The sequence below is a fragment of the Wolffia australiana genome, chromosome 8 (genome assembly GCF_029677425.1).
Source record: "Wolffia australiana isolate 7733 chromosome 8, ASM2967742v1".
In the NCBI taxonomy this organism is placed as follows: domain Eukaryota; kingdom Viridiplantae; phylum Streptophyta; class Magnoliopsida; order Alismatales; family Araceae; genus Wolffia; species Wolffia australiana.
The window spans coordinates 16,721,791-16,744,381 of record NC_135842.1 but is presented as its reverse complement, the minus strand read 5'-3'; the positions used below and the strand labels follow the sequence as shown (position 1 = coordinate 16,744,381).

General features: G+C 38.0%; 5 protein-coding genes across 7 annotated transcripts; 4 read left to right on the top strand and 1 right to left on the bottom strand.

The window, feature by feature from the left end:
- The first annotated feature begins 503 nt into the window (after nt 1-503).
- On the top strand, nt 504-1,493 carry LOC144707169 (protein GRAVITROPIC IN THE LIGHT 1-like). Its single transcript, XM_078580285.1, has one exon. The coding sequence runs from the start codon at nt 504-506 to the stop codon at nt 1,491-1,493; it is 990 nt and encodes a 329-aa protein (XP_078436411.1).
- A 798-nt stretch (nt 1,494-2,291) lies between these two features.
- LOC144706381 (2-oxoglutarate (2OG) and Fe(II)-dependent oxygenase superfamily protein) lies at nt 2,292-5,043 on the top strand. Of its 2 annotated transcripts, none has more exons than XM_078579298.1 (9): nt 2,292-2,357; nt 2,551-2,752; nt 2,863-2,970; nt 3,178-3,335; nt 3,807-3,909; nt 4,189-4,284; nt 4,394-4,459; nt 4,530-4,649; nt 4,763-5,043. In XM_078579298.1, exons 2-9 carry the CDS (start codon nt 2,621-2,623, stop codon nt 4,844-4,846), a joined length of 867 nt encoding a protein of 288 aa, XP_078435424.1. In that variant the 5' UTR covers nt 2,292-2,357; nt 2,551-2,620; the 3' UTR covers nt 4,847-5,043. The 2 variants fall into 2 exon arrangements, with proteins under 2 accessions (XP_078435424.1, XP_078435425.1); XM_078579299.1 differs by having other exon boundaries at nt 2,298-2,368.
- A 3,637-nt stretch (nt 5,044-8,680) lies between these two features.
- On the bottom strand, nt 8,681-10,537 carry LOC144706382 (histone deacetylase-like protein). 2 transcript variants are annotated; one of them, XM_078579300.1, is made up of 4 exons: nt 10,418-10,537; nt 10,197-10,330; nt 9,065-9,190; nt 8,681-8,996 (listed from the first exon to the last, which is right to left on the bottom strand). In XM_078579300.1, exons 1-4 carry the CDS (start codon nt 10,436-10,438, stop codon nt 8,837-8,839), a joined length of 441 nt encoding a protein of 146 aa, XP_078435426.1. In that variant the 5' UTR covers nt 10,439-10,537; the 3' UTR covers nt 8,681-8,836. The 2 variants fall into 2 exon arrangements, with proteins under 2 accessions (XP_078435426.1, XP_078435427.1); XM_078579301.1 differs by having other exon boundaries at nt 8,681-8,913.
- A 170-nt stretch (nt 10,538-10,707) lies between these two features.
- On the top strand, nt 10,708-12,588 carry LOC144706384 (small ribosomal subunit protein uS14). The gene is made up of 3 exons (XM_078579302.1): nt 10,708-10,869; nt 11,471-11,570; nt 12,426-12,588. Exons 1-3 carry the CDS (start codon nt 10,808-10,810, stop codon nt 12,432-12,434), a joined length of 171 nt encoding a protein of 56 aa, XP_078435428.1. The 5' UTR covers nt 10,708-10,807; the 3' UTR covers nt 12,435-12,588.
- A 6,419-nt stretch (nt 12,589-19,007) lies between these two features.
- On the top strand, nt 19,008-22,582 carry LOC144706485 (casein kinase II subunit alpha-2-like). The gene is made up of 10 exons (XM_078579459.1): nt 19,008-19,374; nt 19,458-19,587; nt 20,155-20,349; nt 20,538-20,695; nt 20,797-20,887; nt 20,970-21,035; nt 21,124-21,206; nt 21,310-21,373; nt 21,464-21,532; nt 22,411-22,582. Exons 1-10 carry the CDS (start codon nt 19,037-19,039, stop codon nt 22,465-22,467), a joined length of 1,251 nt encoding a protein of 416 aa, XP_078435585.1. The 5' UTR covers nt 19,008-19,036; the 3' UTR covers nt 22,468-22,582.
- Nucleotides 22,583-22,591: the final 9 nt, after the last annotated feature.

The window sequence follows — 22,591 nt, the reverse complement described above, 5'->3', positions numbered from 1 at the left end:
AATTAGTTGAACAATCGTAGAATTTGGGCAGGCAGTATTGATCATAGCGGACGCTGGATGTGACAGGACGGATGACAATTGGTGACGAATGGGGACGTGACGAGAAGTTAGTCACGTCCCGTCTTGTCATATGTCCTAAGTTTTTGAAAAGGGTTAATAGCACAAAATGTCCTAAACTTTTTCAAAAATCTGAGATATATCCCAAACTATTTTTTTGGCAGGGTATATCCCAAACTCTCTAAGTAGACTCCAACATATCCCGGTTATGCAGTGGAATCCATCGTGGCTGCCAGGTGGATTTCCGGCCAGATTTTGACCAGGGCAGAATCCACCTGGCAGGCACGAAGGATTCCACGTCATAACCATATTAACCCTTTTTTCTCTATATCCTCAATCAAACCTAGTTGAGAGAGAGCGAGAGAGAGAGAGGCGTTCTAGAGAGAGAGAGAGAGACATTCTAGAGAGAGAGAGAGGCGTTCAGTGAATGAAGCTCTGCCGGGGGGATGGACATGGTGACGCCGGCGAACTCCGACCGCTCTAGGATGATGCGAGCCATCAGCAAGATCACGCTTTTCAGGCGAGCGGGGCTGGTCAGAAGCAAGCCAAAGCCGCCGGAATATTCTCGCCCCACCACCGACGAAGACGAAGAAGCGACGCTCTCGACAGAGGTCTTTGCCGCCGTCGCCGCCGTGAAGGCGGAGTACGCTCAGCTGCAGGTCGCCCAGTCGCCGTTCGACGCCAACAGTGTACAGTCATGCGACCGAGCCATAGTCTCCCATCTTCAACGGCTCTCTCAGCTGAAGCAAGCCCATCTCAAGAAGCTTCCCCTTCACGGCAGCAAGGCGGCGGCGGAGTTGCAGGAGCAGCGGAGCCTCGTCAAGACCTTCGAGATCACTTCCAAGAAGCTCGAGTCCGAGCTCGGGCAGAAGGACGCGCAGATTCTACAGCTGAAGGCGCAGCTGAGCGACGTGGAGAGCCACGGCAGCTTCCTGGCGATGCTCCGCCGCGCCGGGAGGGCGGTCCGGGCCTTGGCGGCGGCGATGGCGGAGGAGATGGCGGCAGCGGCGGGCGCCTTCGTGCCGGAGGTGCAGTTTGCCTGGGCCGAGGACCGGGGATTCGCCTTTGAGTCATTTGTGGCCAGAGTCCTCTTCTTCGGCTTCCACCTCCCCGACTTCGGATTGGGCCACGATGGTGCTGACGTGGCCGAGTTGACTCGGGCCAAGTACCGCGCTCTTGTTCACCCCTCGATGAAGGCCTTCCTTGGTGCCGAGTCCCGGTTCGATCGCCGGTTCACGGAGGCGGCGCAGCGGGTCTGGCTTCTGCACCGGCTTTTCTTCTCCACCGACTCACCGGTGGAGCGACGCGTGTTTCAGGTGCGCCCCGGAACGCGCTTCTCCGAGGTTTACATGCAGAACGTCGTCGAGGGCGGCGGTGGCGCCGCCGTCGGGATTACCGTTTTTCCCGGTTTTCGGCTGGGGAGGACTATAGTCTAGTGCAACGCCTCTCTCTCTCTAGAACGTCTCTCTCTCTAGAACGCCTCTCTCTCTCGCTCTCTTTCTATAGAACGCCTCTCTCACTCACTCTCTCTCAACTAGGTTTGATCGAGGATAGAGAGAGAAAAGGGTTAATCCCGGTTATGACGTGGAATCCATAGTGTCTGCCAGGTGGATTCCGCCCAGGTCAAAATCTGGTCGGAAATCCACTTGGCAGCCACGAAGGATTCCACGTCATAACCGGGATATGTCGGAGTCTACTTAGAGAGTTTGGGATATACCGTGCCAAAAAAATAGTTTGGGATATATCTCAGATTTTTGAAAAAGTTTGTGACATTTCGTGCTATTAACCCTTTTCAAAATATCTGTCACATCCTCGTCAAGTGTCACTGCACGCATCATCCCAGACGATGTCACTGTCACGGGATGAGAATGTCTTGAGTCCAGAAGGACGGGACGGGACGTGGACAAAAATATTTGAGACAGGACACATTCTGTTCCGTCCTAAGTCCACATTCCGGACAATTGTGCACTATATACCCCAGCAATAATGGTTTTTATTCCACATAAGGTTATATGATCATCTATATTTCGGGTGGAGTCTGATCATTTCGATCACTCCCTTTCATGTCCAACCTTTTTCCTTTCGGCTCTGACTCTGGTCAAGGGGAAAAGGACACGTGGCAAGTGGACGATTGGAGACGTGGCTTCTTATAAAAATGCCATGTGGCAAAAGGATCCAAATGGGCTTTTTGCGCTCTTTTAAGAGGAGCCCAGTTGTTGACTTTGGAAAGTTCTAGATATATTTTCAGAGGTTGACCGCTGAAGCCCACGAGTATCGAAAGCTCGTTCGCTCCTCGATCGGTGAGACTTTTGTACGATGAATCGAACCTTCTTTGATCGTTTTCTTGTTTTTCTTCTTCGTATTTCGATTACCGAGCGAGATTTACCGCCTTGAATGACTGTCGCCGATCATGTATGAAGTAATGAAGGTCAGATGGCGATCGAATTTAGGATTTTTGATTCCTAATTCGGTTTTTTTGAGGTTTGATCTCAGGTGAAGATCGAGGATCTGAAGAAAGAGGAATTTGGGAGGGCTTATCGTCGATCTGGTTTCAGATCTCTGAATGAGAAGTAGTGTCAAGGGTGGCACGGCTATCATGGCTCTGAAGAGGACAAAGTTAGGCCTTCCGGCCGTTTTTCTTTGCTGTGGACTCTTTTTCATCGCTGGTTTCTTCTCGTCCATGATCCCTCCTGCGGTACGAGATTCCTTGCTTCCTGGTTTTTTTGTTTGAACATTGATTTTCATTGTCATTCTAAATTTTCATTGTTATTCTTATGGTTGGATTGTGCTCTAACGAGCTTCCAGGATTTCCCGGAAGAGACTCCCACTCATTTACGGATGAACATTGAAGATGAACCGGAGATGGCCCACGGGAAAACAGGGGAAGCTCGTATCTCGGACTTATCGTTTCAGGTTCCTGTCTCTCACTTCTAAGATTTTTCCTCGTCTTTGATTTCAGTAAACTGCTTCGTAGATTTTCTCGTTTTTTTTAACCACGAATGTCAAAGTTTCTGGCGATCAAATGTTGTCTTGTTGTCTTTAATTTTTTTCAATGTTTTTTTTTTAAAACAAAATTCTTTTTTTTCAATCTTTTTTGTTTGGTTGTGTTTCTAAATGCAGGTTTTGAGCTGGAAACCTAGGGCAGTATATTATCCAAATTTTGCAACCAGAAAACAATGCGAAACTATTATCAAGGTGGCGAAAGATAGGCTTGCACCGTCATCACTTGCTTTGCGCAAGGGAGAAACTTCTGAGAGCACTAAAGGAATAAGGACCAGGTAATACGATAAGGGAATTCTTTTTAGATGCTAAACATGAGATTAGGGGATTATTGATGGCGTTTTTTATTTTTTTATTGTCTATGTGCCATCCAAAGAATCAGTTTTTTTCTGTGATATGTAGCTAATTTAGATGGAGCAATACAAAACTGTTTAAATTGGGGTAAAGTATAGTCTCAAAAAGATCAAATGTGGGTGTCTGCTTTCATTGAAATAATTTATTTTTATTTGCAAGAGTTTTTTTTTGTGATCACTCAGATTTCGGGCTGAAATGAGATCATGTGATGAAATGTTTATTGCTTTCAGACGTCGATCTATTTTTGTGTTGTTCAGAATTTTTCATGCATTATAATTCGTGTCCTCATCATAAATTTCTACATAAATTTAGTGGGAATTCTGAAAATGACCTTTACTATTGGAGGTCTGGGATATATCTTCTGTTTACTCATATCCATATGAATCTGGAACCAGTTCAGGTACGTTTATCAGTGCAGAAGATGATCGTAGCGGAACTCTGCATTTTATCGAGGCAAAGATCGCTAGGGCGACAATGATACCCAAAGAACACGGAGAGGTATCATTTTATTGTAGAATTGAATTATTTTTAGATTTCTCCGGCACTTCATTGATCAAAAAATTTGAATTATTTTTAGATTTCCCTGTCACTCCGTAACAGCAAATATAGGTTAGTTTTTCCGAAACCTGTAAAAAGTGAATGATGCAATGTAACCAAGAAAATAGAGATTCCCATTCAGTAATTTTAATTCGATGTAGAAAAAAGGAACCTTGTCTATTTTTTCGAATCTTTGTTAAGAAAACAGTGTTAATCGACGAGAATTTTCTTATTTTCTAGGCCTTTAATGTACTTCGGTATGAGATCGGTCAAAGGTACGCTTCCCACTACGATGTCTTCAACCCCAAAGAGTATGGCCCACAGACAAGTCAAAGGGTATGGAAAGTTGACTTTTGAAATCTAAAATTCATGTCATTTTTATTTATTTGATCGTCTAAAAACACCGCATTTGACATTTATTTCATCTCGGAATATGCGGGCACAGGTGGCTTCTTTTCTGCTGTATTTGTCAGATGTGGAGGAAGGGGGGGAAACCATGTTCCCTTATGAGGTAGCATGAGGTAGCATTGGGCCGTTGACTTTCTTAATGGGTCGTTGACTTTTCATATTCTTCTGGTTAGGACGGGCAGAACATGAACTCCGGCTACGACTACGAGAAGTGCGTAGGGTTGAAGGTGAAGCCACGCCAAGGGGACGGTCTTCTCTTTTACTCTCTGATGATCAACTCCACGATCGATCCGGTACGTGTTCGAGGCTCGTTGGCTGTGTCTATTCAATTGTTATTTATACGAGAGTAGGAGACACCGTATGACTGACAGTTTTAAAATATTATTTATTTATTCGGCTTGTTCAGATGTCACTCCATGGGAGCTGCCCAGTTGTGAAAGGTCAGAAATGGGTTGCCACCAAGTGGATAAGGGACCAGCCGCAGCGGTAACCGATAATTCCCTCAACCTTTATACATCTCTATGGTCATCGATCTTTCTAACTATCTAACTATCTATCCATCAAACTACCCACTTGTCTGCCCTTATGTCTGTCTATCTATCCAGCTATAATGTATCATTGATTGATGAGGCAAGTGCAAATTGCAGATGATCACATTATCTTTTTACGTATTTACCATCAAAGTGATCCTTGATTCATTTCAGATAAGCTTTCATGCATGTTGATCTCCTCTCTTTCAGGAATACCATATCAATTTTACTTCTCTCTTCATATATTTATTATTATGTGCCTATCACTTGATCAATGGATTATCTGATAATCCACTGTCATGTTCCAAACTTATAATGTATCATTGATTAATGAAGCAAGTGCAAATTACAGATGAGCATCTTATCTTTTTATCCATTTACCATCAAAGTGATGCTTTATTTATTTCAGATAAGCTTGCATGCATGTTGATCTCCTCTCTTGCAGGAATACCATATCAATTTTACTTCTCTCTTCATGTATTAATTATCATGCCTATCATTTGATCAATGGATTATACGATAATGCACTGTCCTCTTGCAAGCTTATTGTTAGACATCTAATTTCATCCTTTTCTATTTTGACACACATGTAAAAAGGTGGGCCATGAGTTATAAATGGCCCACCTATCTCTCTCCTACTTTCTCTTCCTTTTTCCTTTCTCTTTTCCTTTTTTTTCTTTCTTTTTCTATCGCTCCCCAAAGAATGACCTTTTTGCCCCTTAAAATAGCCGTTGGGGCAACGGCTATATGACCGTTGCCCCCAACGGCTATCTTGAGAAAGGACTTAGCCTATAAAGGAAAGTCTTTCCCAACCTGTTTACATGTGAGCTTTTCCCCTTTTCTCTGTATCAAAAATCTCAATAAACTTCTTCTGCATCTTTCTCATTTGTCTCAAAAAGGTCTCATTTGTCCTATCTGTTCCCAAAGGCAGAATTCTCTGCATTCTTCACACTTATATATGAATGTGCCCGTGGATGTATGCATACATGCAACATACATTTGCACTGGGTCACCTACTCGCCATAGCAATGAGAAAGCAATATCGTGTACGTAATCAAGTGATTAGAATTTTCCAAGTAGGAATTTATACGGGTTACTCGAATATTATTTCTGATGCTCTATTGCCATTTGCCACCAATGTTCTGACTTATGCCACATTTATGGTATGATGAATGGGATGGGATGTCACATCATGTACCCTTTCAGAAGTTAGGAAATATTAACTTGGTAATAGAATCTAAGTATTTGAGAATATTAATTATAATTATGGTGCATTGGAAATGATAAAACAGGTGTTCTTTTATTGTCTTAAAGTCCAAGGATTGTTTTCAAACTTGGGTTCCATAGAACCTTCATAAGAAACTTTAAGAAAATTAACTTTACAAAAAAAATAACCTGAAGGTTCCCACGTGTGTTTGCATTACATTATCAATAAATTGTGTATTTTCGTCAACCTAGTTCTCAAAGTTAGTAGTATGCATAATACTTCGGAAATATTGCAGAAAAACGGGGTAAATTGTAATGGATATATATATATATATATATCAGCAGTAAAGAAAAGTTATGTCCCCCTTTTTACATCAAAGTTTAATTTTATTAGAGCACAGACTAGGCAAACTGTTAATTGAAGGGGTACCCATGGGGGCGGCCTCAGTGTCACATGAATTCAGGTCCAACCAAAAATGTAACAGTTACTTTATTGATTAGGTAACTCTATTTCCCCTCTAGATATATGTTGTCCAATAACATACGGATTCAACTCTAATTATGGTGTGGTTCCCATTTTCAAATTTACTTTTTAAAGAACCTTCAAATTTAAATACCCACCCACTTAGCAAATGAATTCATGTTAAGCTTCTAGTCTCCTCTTTTTGGTTATGATTATGAGTTTTGTGTGCTTAATTCAGAGGTAATTTGATGTTATCAGTCTCAATTCAGTAACCAACTTCGTTCCAAAATTTTTTAAAAATTAAATATAAAATATAAAAACAAATATCTTCCTCATATATCATAATTAATGTCTATTCAAGTGATTCTGATATGACTTTAAGAGGGGGATGAATGAAGTTATTAAAATTTATTCAGTTGTATATAATTAATAGTATAAAATATGGTCTACTCATATAGGGAATGAGATAGATGATAAAGTAGAATCTGTTTATGTGTGTGTGTTAGCCTAGTCCTTAATGATGTTTGTGGGTATCCAGGTGATGAGCCCCAAAAAGTTTTTGTGACTTATCCCACGCAAAACACTTGGGAATAAGTTGTAACAAGGATATCAATAAAATAAAATATTGGTGAAGGTCTGTCATCCTCAACCCTCAAAGTCTTCCCTACGACGATGATGATTGACCTTTGACTCGACTTCCAAAACCTTCACCTTGTAAAGCCTCAAAGTCTACGAGGATCCATTTAAAGTATGTTAATACTAACAAAATTGTAGATAATTTCAATCAGGTATATTTTTAAGTAGATTCAGTATGAAATAATTAATTTATTTCAATGGTAAATAATAATTTTAATATTGAATTAAAATATACACAGTTTTTCTATGGAATATTCATTGCTTTTACTTATCTCTTGATTCAGTTTCCCTTATTTGTATCTAAATATCCTCTTCTATTATGATGGTTAACCTTTCTCAGGATCACATTCACCATCTGTTGAAGACTTAAGGAGATCAAGATTGTTTGTTTGAAATCTTGCCAAAGCGCTTGTAGATGTTTCTTCATTCTCTAGTATGTAACTTTCAAAATATTGTACTAAAAATTATAGATAAACTATAGTATTGTGAGAATCACTTAAACCTCCAATTATTCTTTAAATTTTTCTGATTCCACAATGCTATCATTAGTTCTCTTATAAATTCAGTGACCCTTTGTCAAATGTCATGGATCTAGATGATATGAATTTTGACAAATGTTAGAAATAAATTTTATCTTTAAAAAATTCAAAATAATAAGCAGAAATCTATAAATTATGATCTTCAGGCCAAGGTTGCAGACAGCGTAAATCTTGATCACAGTCTTGCCCTCATAATTTCTTCAAACATATACCAAAAAATATGTTTCTAAATACTACAGATCTGGGATGATGTTAAAAAAGCTTAATGTTTTAATTTTTTCAAAACCAGCCTTTAAAAACTAATGTTGTATTTGAGAATATTAATTATCGTTATGGCATATTAGAAATCATACAAAGCGGGCTCTTCTATTCAGTTTTAAAGATAAGTCAAAAGAAGTTTCTTTGAGCTTGTGCATAAACGAGCGTATTTGGGTTACATGAAACTTTCATAAGTAACCTTCAAGAAAACTAACTTTAAACAAATTAACCTGAAAGTTTTCATGTATTTTGATGAGGTTGTCAATAAGTTATGTTTTTTTTCATTATCTAGTGTTTATTTTTATTATCATGCATAATAATTTGGAAATAATTAATAAACTGGGTAGATTATAAAGGTTAAATTATCTTAAACTGGTTATAGTTGATACCTATTCGACAACAAAATTTTCTTTTTTAATACACAATTTTTTATCAAAGCACACACTAAGCAATATGATAATTGTACGAACTTTTTCACCTCTAATTTCATTTGTACTCAATCATACCACCAAAAACGATAGAATTTAGCTGAGAAATTATCAAAAACAGTAATATATTTAGTTAAAGAGACCACAGGATAAAGTAATAGGATAAAGATGAAAAGTAATGCATATACGCAACCATCAAGCATAACAATAAATCAATACCCAAATAAGCTTTCTTTTGCCACACTAGATGAGAGGAAGCCTTCATTCAGATCAGAAATCAAATTATTTACTAAATAAAAAAGGAATAGTTTTTTTTTTGAACTATACAAAAAAAAGGAATAGTACATCAACTAAGAGTGGAAGATGGTATTCTCAAAAGAAATATTAACTAACTACTACATAGCTACGGATGCATTCAGATCATGGGGCTTCAAGGCCAACTTGAAGAAATTCATCGGGCCGCGCCGGTGGCGCCGTTCCAAATTTCATCAAGTGGGCTGTCTCATAAACTGGTCTCAGTTTCACAATCAATTGTGCATCCAAATATGACTCACAAGAAAAACACCAAACGGACAGATCACTGAGAAAGCAAAAAAAGAAAATTCTCAAGATGTGATAGTGGAGAAGAGGGGGATGTTCAATTTGTACCTGTAGCTCAGAGCCAGAGAATGCCCAGTTTCCTTGTGATGATTGAGCATATGTTTGTTGATGAATCTGCTGCAGAGGACATCTTTGCAGCCTAGGCAAAGCCAGTTCTCAGATGGGTGGTGGCATCTGAAACGACGGATGAGATAATCCACGATGGGTTGCAGGATCAAACAATTGGATTAAATTTCAGACAAATGTAATGAACGGTTCTCTAGGAAACAATTCATGGAAGAATGAATAAGCCATAAAATATCTACAAATAAAGAAATCCCAAATTTGCTGAAGAACAATAACTTCTTCACGAGTGATAAGAGGGTTCTCATCAAATAAAGAAATCTCTAGGTGTTGGGAAATAGGTGGTGTGGCCTATTAGGTCCACTAGACCTTAGCCCACTAAGGGTTCCCTCTCTTAATCCCACATTTATAAATCTCCAATACTCTCTCTCTCAGCTCTATATATGGGCATGTATCCCTTCTTTTTCTAAGTAAAAAAGTTCTATCTTCTTCAACACTAGGGAACATTTTATTGGAAGAATGAATAAGCCATAAAATATCTAGAAATAAAGAAATCTCGAATTTCCTGGAGAACAATAACTTCTTCAAGAGTGATAAGATTATCGCTTTAATCCAGGCGTTCATTGACAGAAACATAAAACGGGGAATTTGAGGCATATAACCAACAGATGAAGTTTGAGAAGGAATAACAGAAAAAAAAAAGGATCAATGATGCCGAAAGATTAAGCAATGTGGTATCTTCTACAAAGGAAAAAACCAAGAAGTTCTCCTTGTACACATTTACCCCAAAAAAAACTACAGATAAGATCTGAAGATGCATGTTTTGCACCGCCAAGACCAAACAAAACCAACAAGGTTGATGAAGAAATTCCGGATTCCATTATATTTTATTCAAAAAATTCAGCAACTTGGTGATCTTCCATCAGCTATAAACACTGGATTAGTGCGATTCATTGAAGAAATTCATAAATAGAATCAACTTCCTTCAGCAATCCTAGGTCTTTTATAACTTCCATAATAAATACACAACTTCCTCCCTGACAAGATGACACCCACTAATACCCAAATCAAGAGGAATAATTACCACTAGGGTTAGATAATCGGGATACAAACGAACCTGCTACAGCAAGAATCTGGCGGAGGTATATGTATAAGATCGTTGGACATGGTCGGTAGGTGCTCGCAGCTCGTCCGAGCTTCAACCCATCCCGAACCCCCGCCATAGAAATCATCCTCTTCTCCAACGATTAACTGTGCGACATAAAACGATCATAATAAAAACCAAAAATTAGAAAAATTCAAACCATGCCAGACATGAATTGCAGAGAAAAATCATACCGACGACGACGAAGAAGCCATCGATCGATCCAACGATCTTCAATCCGCTTTGAAAACACGAACGTGCCTCGAAAAGGTTGTTATAGTAGAATAATTCAAATTATCGGAGGAACCATATTTAATTATATTATATATTAAAAAATTATTAATTGTTTCGGTTGAACAATCGGAGACGGACGAAGGATATGGACGGATGACGGAAGGGATGACGTGGAAGAGTACGTGCGTAATTTGTATACTTTTGAGGTTTTGAGTTAATAAAAGTGCGCCTAGGGTTTCGTTGGAGGTATAAATATATTAGTTGAGACAGCTAGAGGCGCCGCTCAGAGCATCTTCGGTGATTGAGATCGAGTTGGGAGACTGCAGAAGGAGAGAAGGTAGAGAGAAATCATGGGCCATTCGAACATATGGCACTCTCATCCGAAGAATTACGGCCCTGGATCAAGGGTTTGGTAAGAATTTATGTTTTTATTTACTGTTTTTTTCGTTTTATATTGCTAGCATTTATGTTTTCGTCGTAGTGTTTTTTCTTTTAAAACTTAATTGTTCATTTCGTTTGCGATTTCGGTTTCGTTGTTTTATTTTGCGAGTATGATTCGTTGTTCGCATTGTATTGTGTTTTCTTGTCTATAAGCGCGGATATGTGTTTATTTATATGGTTATGCCTTACGCATATTGAAATTTCCCGCTGGTTATTTCTTATTTGATTTCATTTGAACTTTGAGATTCTATTTTTCAATCGATTGTCTCCTCTAGAATATTGATTTCTTTCCGCCGGGTGAGTACATTCCGCTCTTGTGATATATTCGTTTGATTATCGTAGGTTTTTATTGCACATAGTTCTTCTCAGGATCATTTCATGGTTTATGGGATTTTATGTGTGCACAGATCAAATATCCTCACTGCTTGAGTATCCTTCTATTTTTTGATGTGGAGGTCTGCTCCAATGATGTGGAAAACAGTATTAACATCATGTTTGTAATTAATGGCACTTTTTCGTTGAATCCTAAATTAACTAATTATATCTCCCTAATCGATGTTCTATCTCTCCAGCCGCGTTTGTGGCAACTCTCACGGCCTTATCAGGAAGTATGGCCTGATGTGCTGCAGACAGTGCTTCCGCAGCAACGCCAAGGAGATTGGATTCATCAAGGTACACGCTTAATACCTTGTTAAATTATCAGTCCTGATCATTTTCGTTTCTTTTTTGGGTTGCAACTTGAATTTCATTCCCTTGATGAAGTCTATCAGAAATCTATAATGAACTTATGAAATTTTAAAAACCCATTTCCAGATCATTATTTATCTGTTTTTCATGCAACGTATAGAGGTTCGATTCTTATTATAGTTTAGGGATTCACTTTCTTGTAAAGCATTATCGTTTGATGTTTTGTTGAAGAAACAACCAGAATTACAATTATAGTGGATTACTAATCTGTTCTGAGTCACTTTATATGATTCTGTAATTAGTTTCTCTTAGTATTGAAATTAAGCGGTTCTATTCGTATTATAGTTTAATAGTCAATGCTCTTCCAAAGCCTTCTCGTTTGATGTTGAATAAATAATTAATTCTCTTTCAGATCATTATTACTCTGGGTTTCATACAACGTATAGAGGTTCTATTCTTATTATAGTTTAATAATTAATTTTCTTCTAAAGCATTCTCGTTTGATGTTTTGTTGGAGAAACAACCAGAATTACATTTCTATTGGATTACTAGTCTGTTCCGAGTCGCCTTATATGATTCTGTAATTAGTTTCTCTTGGTATTGAAATTAAGCGATTCTATTCTTACTATAGTTTAAAAATTAATTTTCTTCCAAAGAATTCTCGTTTGATGTTTTGCTGAATTTTCTTCCAAGCGATTCTATTCTCGTCTGTTCCCAATGACTTTATATGATTCTGTAATTAGTTTCTCTTATAATTGAATTTAAGCGGAGATTATTATCGTACTTAATTAGTTGTTATTGTGGGATACGTTTTTTACCGCATATTTGTTTTATTCACAGTACCGCTAATTGAATGGCCTTCAAGCTGGTGGGGCGCTTCTCGACCGCAGTTTCATTTGTCCCAGAAATTTTCGTATTTACGCATGTTGTCCTTTTTTAAATTTTGCTGGATTTTAGGAGCGTCTATACTATCTTGATTTTACTATTGGACTTGTTAAACTTATCTCAGATTTTCATAACCTCAAAGTTTAAAATTACAGGAGATGATATCCAGAGAATCAGTGTCAGAGTTAATTCAGACGAAAATTAGCATTAAAAAACTATCAGTTTTGGGATTTTCCGGTTAGATAAATCTTAAGCATGTGTAGGAATCTAAATACAATATTAGGTTATGGTTACATTAAAACTCATCTTTAATTTTAATTATCGTTCTCCAGTTACCATTTACCAATGGTTCATTATACTAAACCGTATTATGTTGCATCTATTTATGTTTAAAATTTTGCGTTGGCAGGGATTCATCCATCGAATTAGATTCTGATTTCAGTGAAACCTTTTTAAGAATTTCTAAAAGATCTATTTATGCCACTAAATTCTGGTTCTAAGAAAACTAATTGTAGTAGAATATACAAGAGTTTCTCATTTATGACTAACTGAAATTAGAGTTGATATATTTAACGTTCGATATATCAAGAATATTTCTTCTTTTCCCGTTTACACGTTCAAACTATATTATGAAAGAATCAAATACTACAAATCTAGAAGTCCGGGATATCTTTCGAAATTATGATAATATATTTGATGAGATTATTCTAATAGTGTGTTAGCAGTAGGATTGGAGTCTCAAAGAAAAATTGCAGTTCATGAAAATTAACATTTAAAATAAAGTAAAAGTAGTGCTTGGAAAGATGATAACGTTTGTAACCTTTTTGAATAATCAATAACCAACAAAGACAAAAAAAACTTTAAAATGGATTATAACGTGTATACATCTAAAACCCATCTAGGCCAATATTAGAATTAAAGGGAATTACAGAATGCAAGGAAAATATTCGAGACTCAAGGGGTTAAGAATGAAGAAGAACATGAGAAGCAAGTTGATTAGTAAGGTGAACATGGTTAGTGCAGCATCCTCCGAACAATAATCAAGCATATAGACTATTGATTCTCAGTCACACTGTTTTGTTGAGGGTGTATAGTGCAAGGGGTTTCTTGAATAATCCAGTAAATTGTATAGAATTGAGAAACGGTGGGTTTCGGCATTATCATGAGAACTGTTAGAGATAATGCAACAAACAAGAGTGGAAATTTGTGTTTGGGTTAGGGTACTCAAATTGATAATATATCCATGGATATTGCCCTTTTGCATTTAAATTAAGGCCAAAGTGAAATGAGTAGTAAGTATTGTCTGCAGAGTTACCCTACCACCACACTCCCATAGGGTTGGACGAGAGAAAAAAGAGAGGGACAATTGAAAAAAGGATTAAGTGCTGCAGTAATGTTTAATAACTCTACAAATTTAATAAGTGATATTGGAATAGGGGTGTCGTAACATAGGCGAATGAAAATGGAGAACTACTAGTGACTAGGTGTTCCCTGAAGCCCATTTCTTGAGACCCAAAAGCAAGTTGTAGCCCAAGGTGGAGAGCCTTCTGAAAATTACAATTTATACAGAAAAAAGTACCTAGATAAAATGATGAACTATAAATTAGGTTGAAAATGGTGTTTAAGGCTTATGGTTTGTGCAAAAATTTTTGTAAATTATTTACAAGCACAAGGCAAGCAATGGTTGAATCCACAGAGAGCAAGTATTGAATAAGTGAATTTAATATTTGATTTTTATTTGTCGTGATATTTATATTTATTTTAGGAAACAAATATAATCTAATGAAATGAAACAACTATAATCAGAAAATAGTAATTATGTTTAACCTAATATATTCATATTGTATATAATAATTTTGGAACTTCTATATAAATTTATAATACAAAATTAGTAAATAATTCTAATTAAATATGTTATTTGGCACTTTTGCAATGTTGTGTGATGGTTGATGGAGATGAACGTGAGTGGAGTGAAACTGATGAAAGAGATGCCACACTGATTGCGACGGAGATGATGATGGATACACATCAACGAGTGGCAGAGTGAGGACAAATCATGATGATTTTACCATTGCTGTTGTGATGGGGATGGAAGCAGATACATGCTGACGAGCAGCAGTGTTGGAGGTGGTGTGCATAATAGTGGGAAACTAGGCTAGCAATGTTGATAACCTAGGAAAATGGATAGAGATGCGAGTAGAAAAAAAAAGATGAAAACCTCATCGTCACATGCCCAACAAGCCGAGTGGTACTTTTTCTTCACGTGTCTTGATCTGAATGTCACTCCTTCAACCCTTTACTCTTGGAGTAAAAGAGTATATGCAAACAATATTTTGATGATAAAATCACTCCATTACTCATAATTTGGAACAATCCAAGGGTGCTTTTTAGATTGATGGAGGTTCTATTTATAAATCCAAGATGGTGGATGGATCGAGGAGGAAATGGGGAACTACCCTCAAAAGTTTAGCCCAAAATTTCTTTTAGATCATTAGAGATTATTTTTTCAATTTATAGCGCTCTGAACCATCCAAATATCTCTCCCCGCCGAAATTCTCTCTCCGCCGAATTGTACGGTGGTCAGTGTATTGCCAACATGGCACAAATGTCTAGTTATGGAAAAAGCCTATTAATTCATCAAAAATATTTAAATAAAGTCAACTTTATGTCTTATGAATTGTAAAATTATTTTCTTTATTAATATATCATCAAAAAAATCCATACAAGAATTTAGAAAATCCAGAAAGATCAAAATATCATATTTAAAATATAATAAACCCCTTAAAATATTTAAATAAATATTATTTGACTCGTGAAAATATTTAATTTGCTGACTCGTGAAATTAATGTCAAAAGTTATGTTAAGGTGCCATAAAATAAACAAAAGGGGGATTCATTATAAGATTGAAATAAATCATTTTAATCTTTAATATCATGGATTTGTGATAATTTCACTGATAATAGACACATAAAATGCATAAAATTACAATGAAAATTGGCATGTTATTTATGATTATGTGACTCAGAATATCCCCTAACATAATCCTCTGACATATTTTCTTCTCCGAGAATCTGCATAGTATCTACTCCAAGGCATGTCAAACACCAAATATTCAACTTTCTCTTATCAGTGGTATTTTTACAAATTTTTTGAGTTATATTTTCAAGGGTATTGCCATTATGGACAACCGTGTAACTTTAGTGGCCTACCTAAGGACCTTTGTACATTTAAATGAAGAGAATAGTGTCCACTCCCAAAATGTGATGCACTAAACTTGTCAATAATTAGAGCTACCATCGATAGGTTAACAAGCGCCAATAATGAGGGTACAATGGAATTTGTAAACACCTAAATACAAAGAGGCCATCGTATCAGTGAATACACTATATGTTTGATTTCACAAAGAGAAAAAATAAAAAATAACACTTTGAGAGAGGAAGAAACCAGTTGATGCGCATGGCGTACTGCAACAATAAAACTCATACACATCTATAGGCACCCCTCATAACTGCCTATGGCCTCAAACAAACCATGACCACACTCTTGTCCAAGTACTTGGTCTTCCAAGACACCCGTCTTCTGACCACACACTTGTCCAAGTACAATGGAATTTGTAAATACCTTAATATAAAGAGGCCACCGTATCCCCTTAATACAAAGAGGCCACCATATCAGTGAATATAATATAAGTTTGGAATATAATATATGATTCTGTTTGAATGCCAGAAATATGCATTATATATGAGTCCAATTTATGGGAAAAAGGCTCATTGTTCTCTCTCCATTACTGATACAAATTTTGGCCAGACCGTGATGACGACTTCACAATTATCATCAAGACAGGGGAAATCCAACCCAATTTTGGTGACGTTTGAAATAGTGTTTGGCCCCGACATCCGTCCTGATATCTGATATCTGACATCCTGATATCTCATGCCTGGAAAAGACAATGGGGGGTTTGTATGCCAATATAGGATACAAGGATATGACTCAGCGCTCTAGCAAGTATAGGAAGTCATAACAAATATCACCATCCTAACATTACAGGATTTTGGTACTGGATATCAGATCTCAAATATTGAATGTGATATCTGTATGTTGGGACATTGAAGCCAATTGAGAAAACATGTCTCATTGTGTTAATTTTTGGAAAAGTGCTCATATATATATATTCATTTGTCATTTATTTTGTTAATATTTAATGGGGAGAGAACCTAATAGCATATGTACATATAAGCGACACGATGATATGAGTGCTGCATGTGTGTCTCTCTCTATTCTCTCCAAGGTCAATGCATACATTGACAACATACCAAGAATGTAATATCATAATATTTTACAAAAGTAAAAAATTATGTGCCAGTTCCTGATATGTAATACTAGAATTAATACCACTTTAGGAAGGTGGATGCCGATATCGGGATGAATATTACTATCGGAGATCAGTATATTGTAACAACCCCATACTTGATATCTTCATCTGATATACTGATATGGACCAGGGAAGACATCAATTTTCCCCTTTTAACTGTTCAATTAAGCATTCGTTCTGATATCATCATGTGAGATTGGCATATAGAAGTTGAATCCTAGTACAAAGACATGGGTCGCAAGAACATGACTCTAGTTTGATCTCCAACGGATAAAAAGATGAATACAGAATTATATAGAGAGCAGAGAGATAGAGAACTAAAGAGATACAAAGAGAGATAGAGAGAGATATAAAAAATGGAGAGCTCGAGAGAGAGATAGAGGTAAAGAGAAAAAGCTAGAGAGTGATAGAGAGAAAGAGCCAGAGAGAGGTTAGAGAGAGATAGATAGAGCTAGAGAGAGAGACAAAGAGAGAGAGCTAGATAGTGATAGAGAGAGGGATAAAGAGAGATATATGGAGAGAGAGCCAGGGAGAGGGTTAAGGAGAGAGATAGAAAGAGGATAGATAGAGATACATAGAGAGAGAGACAAAGAGAGAGAGCTAGATAGTAGTAGAGAGAGGGATAAAGAAAGATAGATATCTAGAGAGAGACAAAGAGAGAGAGCTAGAGAGATAGAGAGAGGGATAAAGAGAGAGATATAGAGAGAGGGGCAGAGAAAGGGTTAAAGAGAGAGATAGTGAGAGGATAAAGAGAGGTAGATAGATAGAGATAACTAGAGAAAGGGATAAAGAGAGATAGAGGGATAAAGAGAGATCGATAGAGAGAGAGAGACAAAGAGAGAGCCAGGGAGAGGATTAAAGAGAGAGATAGACAGAGGGATAAAGAGAGAGATAGAGAGGGAGACAAAGATAGGTAAATAGATAGATAGAGAGAGAGCGAGCTAGAGAGTGACAGAGAGAAATAGATAGATAGAGAGAGACAGAGAGAGAGTGATAGAGAGAGGGATAAAGAGAGATAGATAGAGAGTGAGACAGAGAGAGAGAGAGAGCTAGAGAGTGACAAAGAGGGAGAGACAAAGAGAGAGCCAAAGAGAGAGAGAGAGTTAAAGAGAGAGAGATATAAAGAGAGAGATAAACAGAGATATCTAGAGAGAGGTAAAAAGAAAAAGCTAGAAAATGATAGATAGAGGGATAAAGAGAGATAGAGAGAGAGAGAGTCAAAGAGAGAACTAGAGAGAGAGGGTTGAGATAGAGAGAGGGATAAATAGATATAAAGAGACATAGATACAGAGAGACAAACAGAGACACATAAGAAAGATAGATATGAAAGATATATATGTAGAGAGATGGAGCAAGATAGAGAGAGGGATAAAGATAGCGATAGAGAGAGGGATAAAGAGAGATATATAAAAAGAGAGAGAGATAAAAAGAGAGGGTTAAAGAGAGATATAGAGAGAGGGATAAAGAGTGATAGATAGGGAGAGAGAGACAAAGAGAGAGGGTTAAAGAGATAGATTGATAGAAAGAGAGAGAGAGAAAAAGAGAGGGTTAAAGAGAGATATAGAGAGAGGGATAAAGAGTGATAGATAGGGAGAGAGAGAGAGAAAAAGAGAGGGTTAAAGAGATAGACTGATAGAAAGAGAGAGAGAGATAAAAAGAGAGGGTTAAAGAGAGATATAGAGAGAGGGATAAAAAGTGATAGATAGGGAGAGAGAGAATGAAAAAGAGAGGGTTAAAGAGATAGATAGATATATAGGTAGATAGATAGATAGAGAGAGAGAGAGAGATAGATAGATAGATAGAGAGAGAGTGAGAGAGCAAGAGAGAGGGTCAAAGAGAGAACTAGAGAGAGGGAGAGAGAGCAAGAGAGAGAGAGAGGGCAAGAGAGAGGATCAAATAGAGAACTAGAGAGAGAGAGAGAGACAGAGAGAGGGTCAAAGAGAGAACTAGAGAGAGAGGGTTGGAGGGAGAGATGGAGAGAGGGATATAGAGAGATAAATAGACATAGATAGATAGAAACAAAGAGAGATAGATATGAAACATACATATTTATGCAGAGAGATGGAGCAAGATAGAGAAAGAGAGAGAGATAGAGAGAGAGAGAGAGAGAGAGAGAGAGAGAGAGAGAGAGAGAGAGAGCTAGGGCTATATAAACAGGTGGCCAAGAACAGGGATATTTTTAGTGGCCGTTTCATGGCACTGAGGCCCATCGTGGGAACTGCGCAGCGCCTCCTCCTCTCTCCCCCGCCCATCTCCTCCGCTACTCTTTCCTCTTCGATCTTCCCCGACCACCTTCTCCGCCGATTCCTCCGCCAGATCTGCTCCGTCGCCGCCGATTCCCGTCGCCAAGATCATCCCCATCTCCACCGCGTCGCTCAATCCGGACCGTTGGCTTCCGAAAATCTGGCGCACAAGATCGGCAAATCCGTCCGCCGGCCCGGCGCCAGCTCCAAGGCCAGGGTTTATGCCGACATTAACGTCGTCCGTCCCAAAGAGTACTGGGACTACGAGTCCCTCGTCATCCAGTGGGGGTACAGATCCCCGCATTTGATCAATTTTGCGAAATTATTGATTTTTCTTTGTGGGTTTATTGCGTTTGGTGTCGTCGCCCCAGGGAGCAGGATGATTACGAGGTTGTCAGGAGGGTGGGGAGAGGCAAGTACAGCGAAGTGTTCCAGGGATTTCGCTGCTCGAATAACGAGATGTGTATTATCAAGATTCTGAAGCCCGTGAAGAAGAAAAAGGTCGTCGTAGTCTCTTGTTGATAATTTACTGTTCTTGCTTTTACTGCATTTGTTTTTCGTTGGTACATTTGAGAGAATTGGACTGGGCAAATCTTAATGTTTAGTAAGATTAATCTGGTGTTTTGGCTCTTTCTTTCTCTGAATCCAATGAGGATTGTTGACTCGTGGTCTTTTTACTCAATGGGCTGATCGTGTATTCTTGCTAACTCAAAAAAGGAGATGTTAATTTGTTGGTGCACAGGAAATTAACATTTTTTGCAACCTGTTCTTATCTTTCTCCGAGCCTAGTGGCATTGTTATTGGTATAGCCTTTGAACTCAATGCACTGCACTGATACCAAAAGAAACTTTCGGACTGATAGTCGTATTCCTCAGTTGACTGAACAAGATAGTGTTGCTGGTCTGGCAAATGACAAATGGCTCAAAGAGGGTTTCCAGTGAAATATATTATTTTTAATCATTTCTCATATATCTTGAAGGCTTGAGATATGTTATTGTCCCTGGTTCTCTTTCATGTTTCTGAACATGGGTTTTGTTAGAATTTAATGAAGGGTTTTATCTTTTACAGATCAAGAGGGAGATTAAGATTCTTCAGAACCTTTGTGGTGGCCCAAACATCATTAAATTGCTTGATATTGTCAGGGACCCGCAGTCAAAGACTCCCAGTCTTATATTTGAACACGTCAACAATACTGAATTCAGAGAGCTGTATCCCACTCTTTCGGACTTTGATATTCGGTACTACATATATGAACTGTTGAAGGTAAGGGATGAATGATCAATATTCTTGGATGTTTTTTTTACTTTCTCCTTATTTATTTTTGTTTATGACGTATTTAGTTTATTTTTGGCCCATCATCTATTTATTGTCCCCCTAGATTGCTTGAATGTTAAGTTGTCTAACCATTAGAAATTTTGAATTCTAATTTTTTTAATTATGCAATTTTTCAGGCTCTGGAGTTTTGCCATTCCCAAGGCATCATGCATCGTGATGTCAAGCCTCACAATGTCATGATCGATCACGAGCAGCGTAAGCTTCGTCTCATTGATTGGGGGCTGGCTGAGTTCTACCATCCTGGAAAAGAATATAATGTCCGTGTTGCATCTAGGTTGGATTTGGGACTCTTTTTATTTTCTTTGATTTATTCTAGAAAAACATTGACCTTATTCGAATAAATTTACCGAAACGTGATTTTCTACCTTTTCCTAGATATTTTAAAGGCCCGGAGCTTCTGGTAGATCTTCAAGATTATGACTACTCTCTGGACATGTGGAGCCTTGGCTGTATGTTTGCAGGCATGGTGAGACAAAAATAAACATGTTTTTTAGTTTATTTTTGGAAGTTACCATCTGTGGAGAAAATTGTATGATTTTTTGCCCCAGATATTCCGCAAGGAGCCTTTCTTCTTTGGGCACGATAACTATGATCAGTTGGTCAAAATTGCCAAGGTAATTTCCTTCTATGATCAGAACAAATCTATTGGGTCAAAACTCGAAAAATATGGGGGTGGAAAGAAGTTTGAATTTTGAGTTTCAGGTCCTTGGAACGGATGAACTGAATGCCTACTTGAGGAAATACCGCCTAGAACTCGACCCTAATCTGGAGGCCCTTGTTGGAAGGTTTCTCTCTCTATTTCTCCTCATATTGATCCATCTTGTTGGCGATAATCATGGGGGAATTTTGAAATGTTTTTTTAATTTTATTTTATTTTTTCTGGGACAGGCATGGCAGGAAACCGTGGGCAAAATTCATCAATCCAGATAATCAACATCTTGCTGTTCCGGAGGTTTTACACTTTTCTCTCCCCTTTCTCTCTCTAGAATTGAAAATTGCGTTTCTTGAATTTTTAGTCAAGAATTAGATATTTTGCTGACAGGCCGTTGACTTCTTGGATAAGCTGTTGCGGTACGATCACCAGGAGAGAATCACTGCTAAGGAAGCCATGGTACATGACTCCTCTCTCTCTCTCTTTCTCTGCACTATATTTTTCATCACAGAAATAATGAGCTCTCGCTCTCTAACCTTTGTTTCTGGATACCCATCTCTAACCCTTTCTTTCTTTTCTTCATTTCTCTCTCTTGCTCTTTGTTTCTGGATAACCATCTCTAACCCTTTCTTTCTTTTCTTCATTTCTCTCTCTTGCTCTTTGTTTCTGGATAACCATCTCTAACCCTTTCTTTCTTTTCTTCATTTCTCTCTCTTGCTCTTTGTTTCTGGATACTCTTCTCTAGCCCTTTCTTTCTTTTCTTCATTTCTCTCTCTTGCTCTTTGTTTCTGGATACCCATCTCAAACTCTTTCTTTTCTTCATTTCTCTCTCTTGCTCTTTGTTTCTGGATACCCATCTCACACTCTTTCTTTTCTTCATTTCTCTCTCTTGCTCTTTGTTGCTGGATACCCTTCTCTAGCCCTTTCTTTTCTTTATTTCTCTCTCTTGCTATTTGTTTCTGGATACCCATCTCTAACCCTTTCTTTCTTTTCTTCATTTCTCTCTCTTGCTCTTTGTTTCTGGATACCCACCTCTAACTCTTTCTTTCTTTTCTCCACTTCTCTCTCTTTCTCTTCGTTTCTGAATTCCCATCTCTAAATCTTTCTTTCTTTTCTCCATTTCGCTCTCTTGCTCTTTGTTCCCAGATACTCATCTCAAAATCTCTTTTTCTTCATTGCTCTCACTTGCTCTGTTGCTGTCTACCCTAACTACTTCTCATCTACCTGTCTCTGTATTTTTCATTATATAAAACTCTCTCTCTCTCTCTCACTCTAACATCTGTCTTTAACACCACTTCTCTCTCTATCTCTCTCTATCTCTCTCTTTGCCAATGCAGGGGCATCCCTACTTCCATCCGGTGAGAACAGCAGAGATCAGCCGAAGTGGTCCATAACCTTCCTTTGGATGATTGATTTCACCCCCCCCACAAACTGTTAAATTTCCATCCCCAACTTCAAGTCTTTCTCTCTCTCCCTCTCTCTCTCGCTGCCATTTTTTTGCCTGTCTAATGATGAGTC

Coding starts and splice junctions, on each gene's coding strand:
- LOC144707169 (XM_078580285.1), top strand. CDS start 504: ATGGACATGGTGACGCCGGCGAACTCCGACCGCTCTAGGATGATGCGA.
- LOC144706381 (XM_078579298.1), top strand. CDS start 2,621: ATGAGAAGTAGTGTCAAGGGTGGCACGGCTATCATGGCTCTGAAGAGG. Junction 2,971..3,177: donor TCTCGGACTTATCGTTTCAG/GTTCCTGTCTCT, acceptor TTCTAAATGCAG/GTTTTGAGCTGGAAACCTAG. Junction 4,460..4,529: donor AAACCATGTTCCCTTATGAG/GTAGCATGAGGT, acceptor TCTTCTGGTTAG/GACGGGCAGAACATGAACTC.
- LOC144706382 (XM_078579300.1), bottom strand. CDS start 10,438: ATGGCTTCTTCGTCGTCGTCG. Junction 9,191..10,196: donor CCAGATTCTTGCTGTAGCAG/GTTCGTTTGTAT, acceptor CCGTCGTTTCAG/ATGCCACCACCCATCTGAGA. Junction 8,997..9,064: donor TCTCTGGCTCTGAGCTACAG/GTACAAATTGAA, acceptor TTGCTTTCTCAG/TGATCTGTCCGTTTGGTGTT.
- LOC144706384 (XM_078579302.1), top strand. CDS start 10,808: ATGGGCCATTCGAACATATGGCACTCTCATCCGAAGAATTACGGCCCT. Junction 10,870..11,470: donor GGCCCTGGATCAAGGGTTTG/GTAAGAATTTAT, acceptor CTATCTCTCCAG/CCGCGTTTGTGGCAACTCTC.
- LOC144706485 (XM_078579459.1), top strand. CDS start 19,037: ATGGCACTGAGGCCCATCGTGGGAACTGCGCAGCGCCTCCTCCTCTCT. Junction 19,588..20,154: donor AGCCCGTGAAGAAGAAAAAG/GTCGTCGTAGTC, acceptor TATCTTTTACAG/ATCAAGAGGGAGATTAAGAT. Junction 21,207..21,309: donor CTGGAGGCCCTTGTTGGAAG/GTTTCTCTCTCT, acceptor TTTCTGGGACAG/GCATGGCAGGAAACCGTGGG.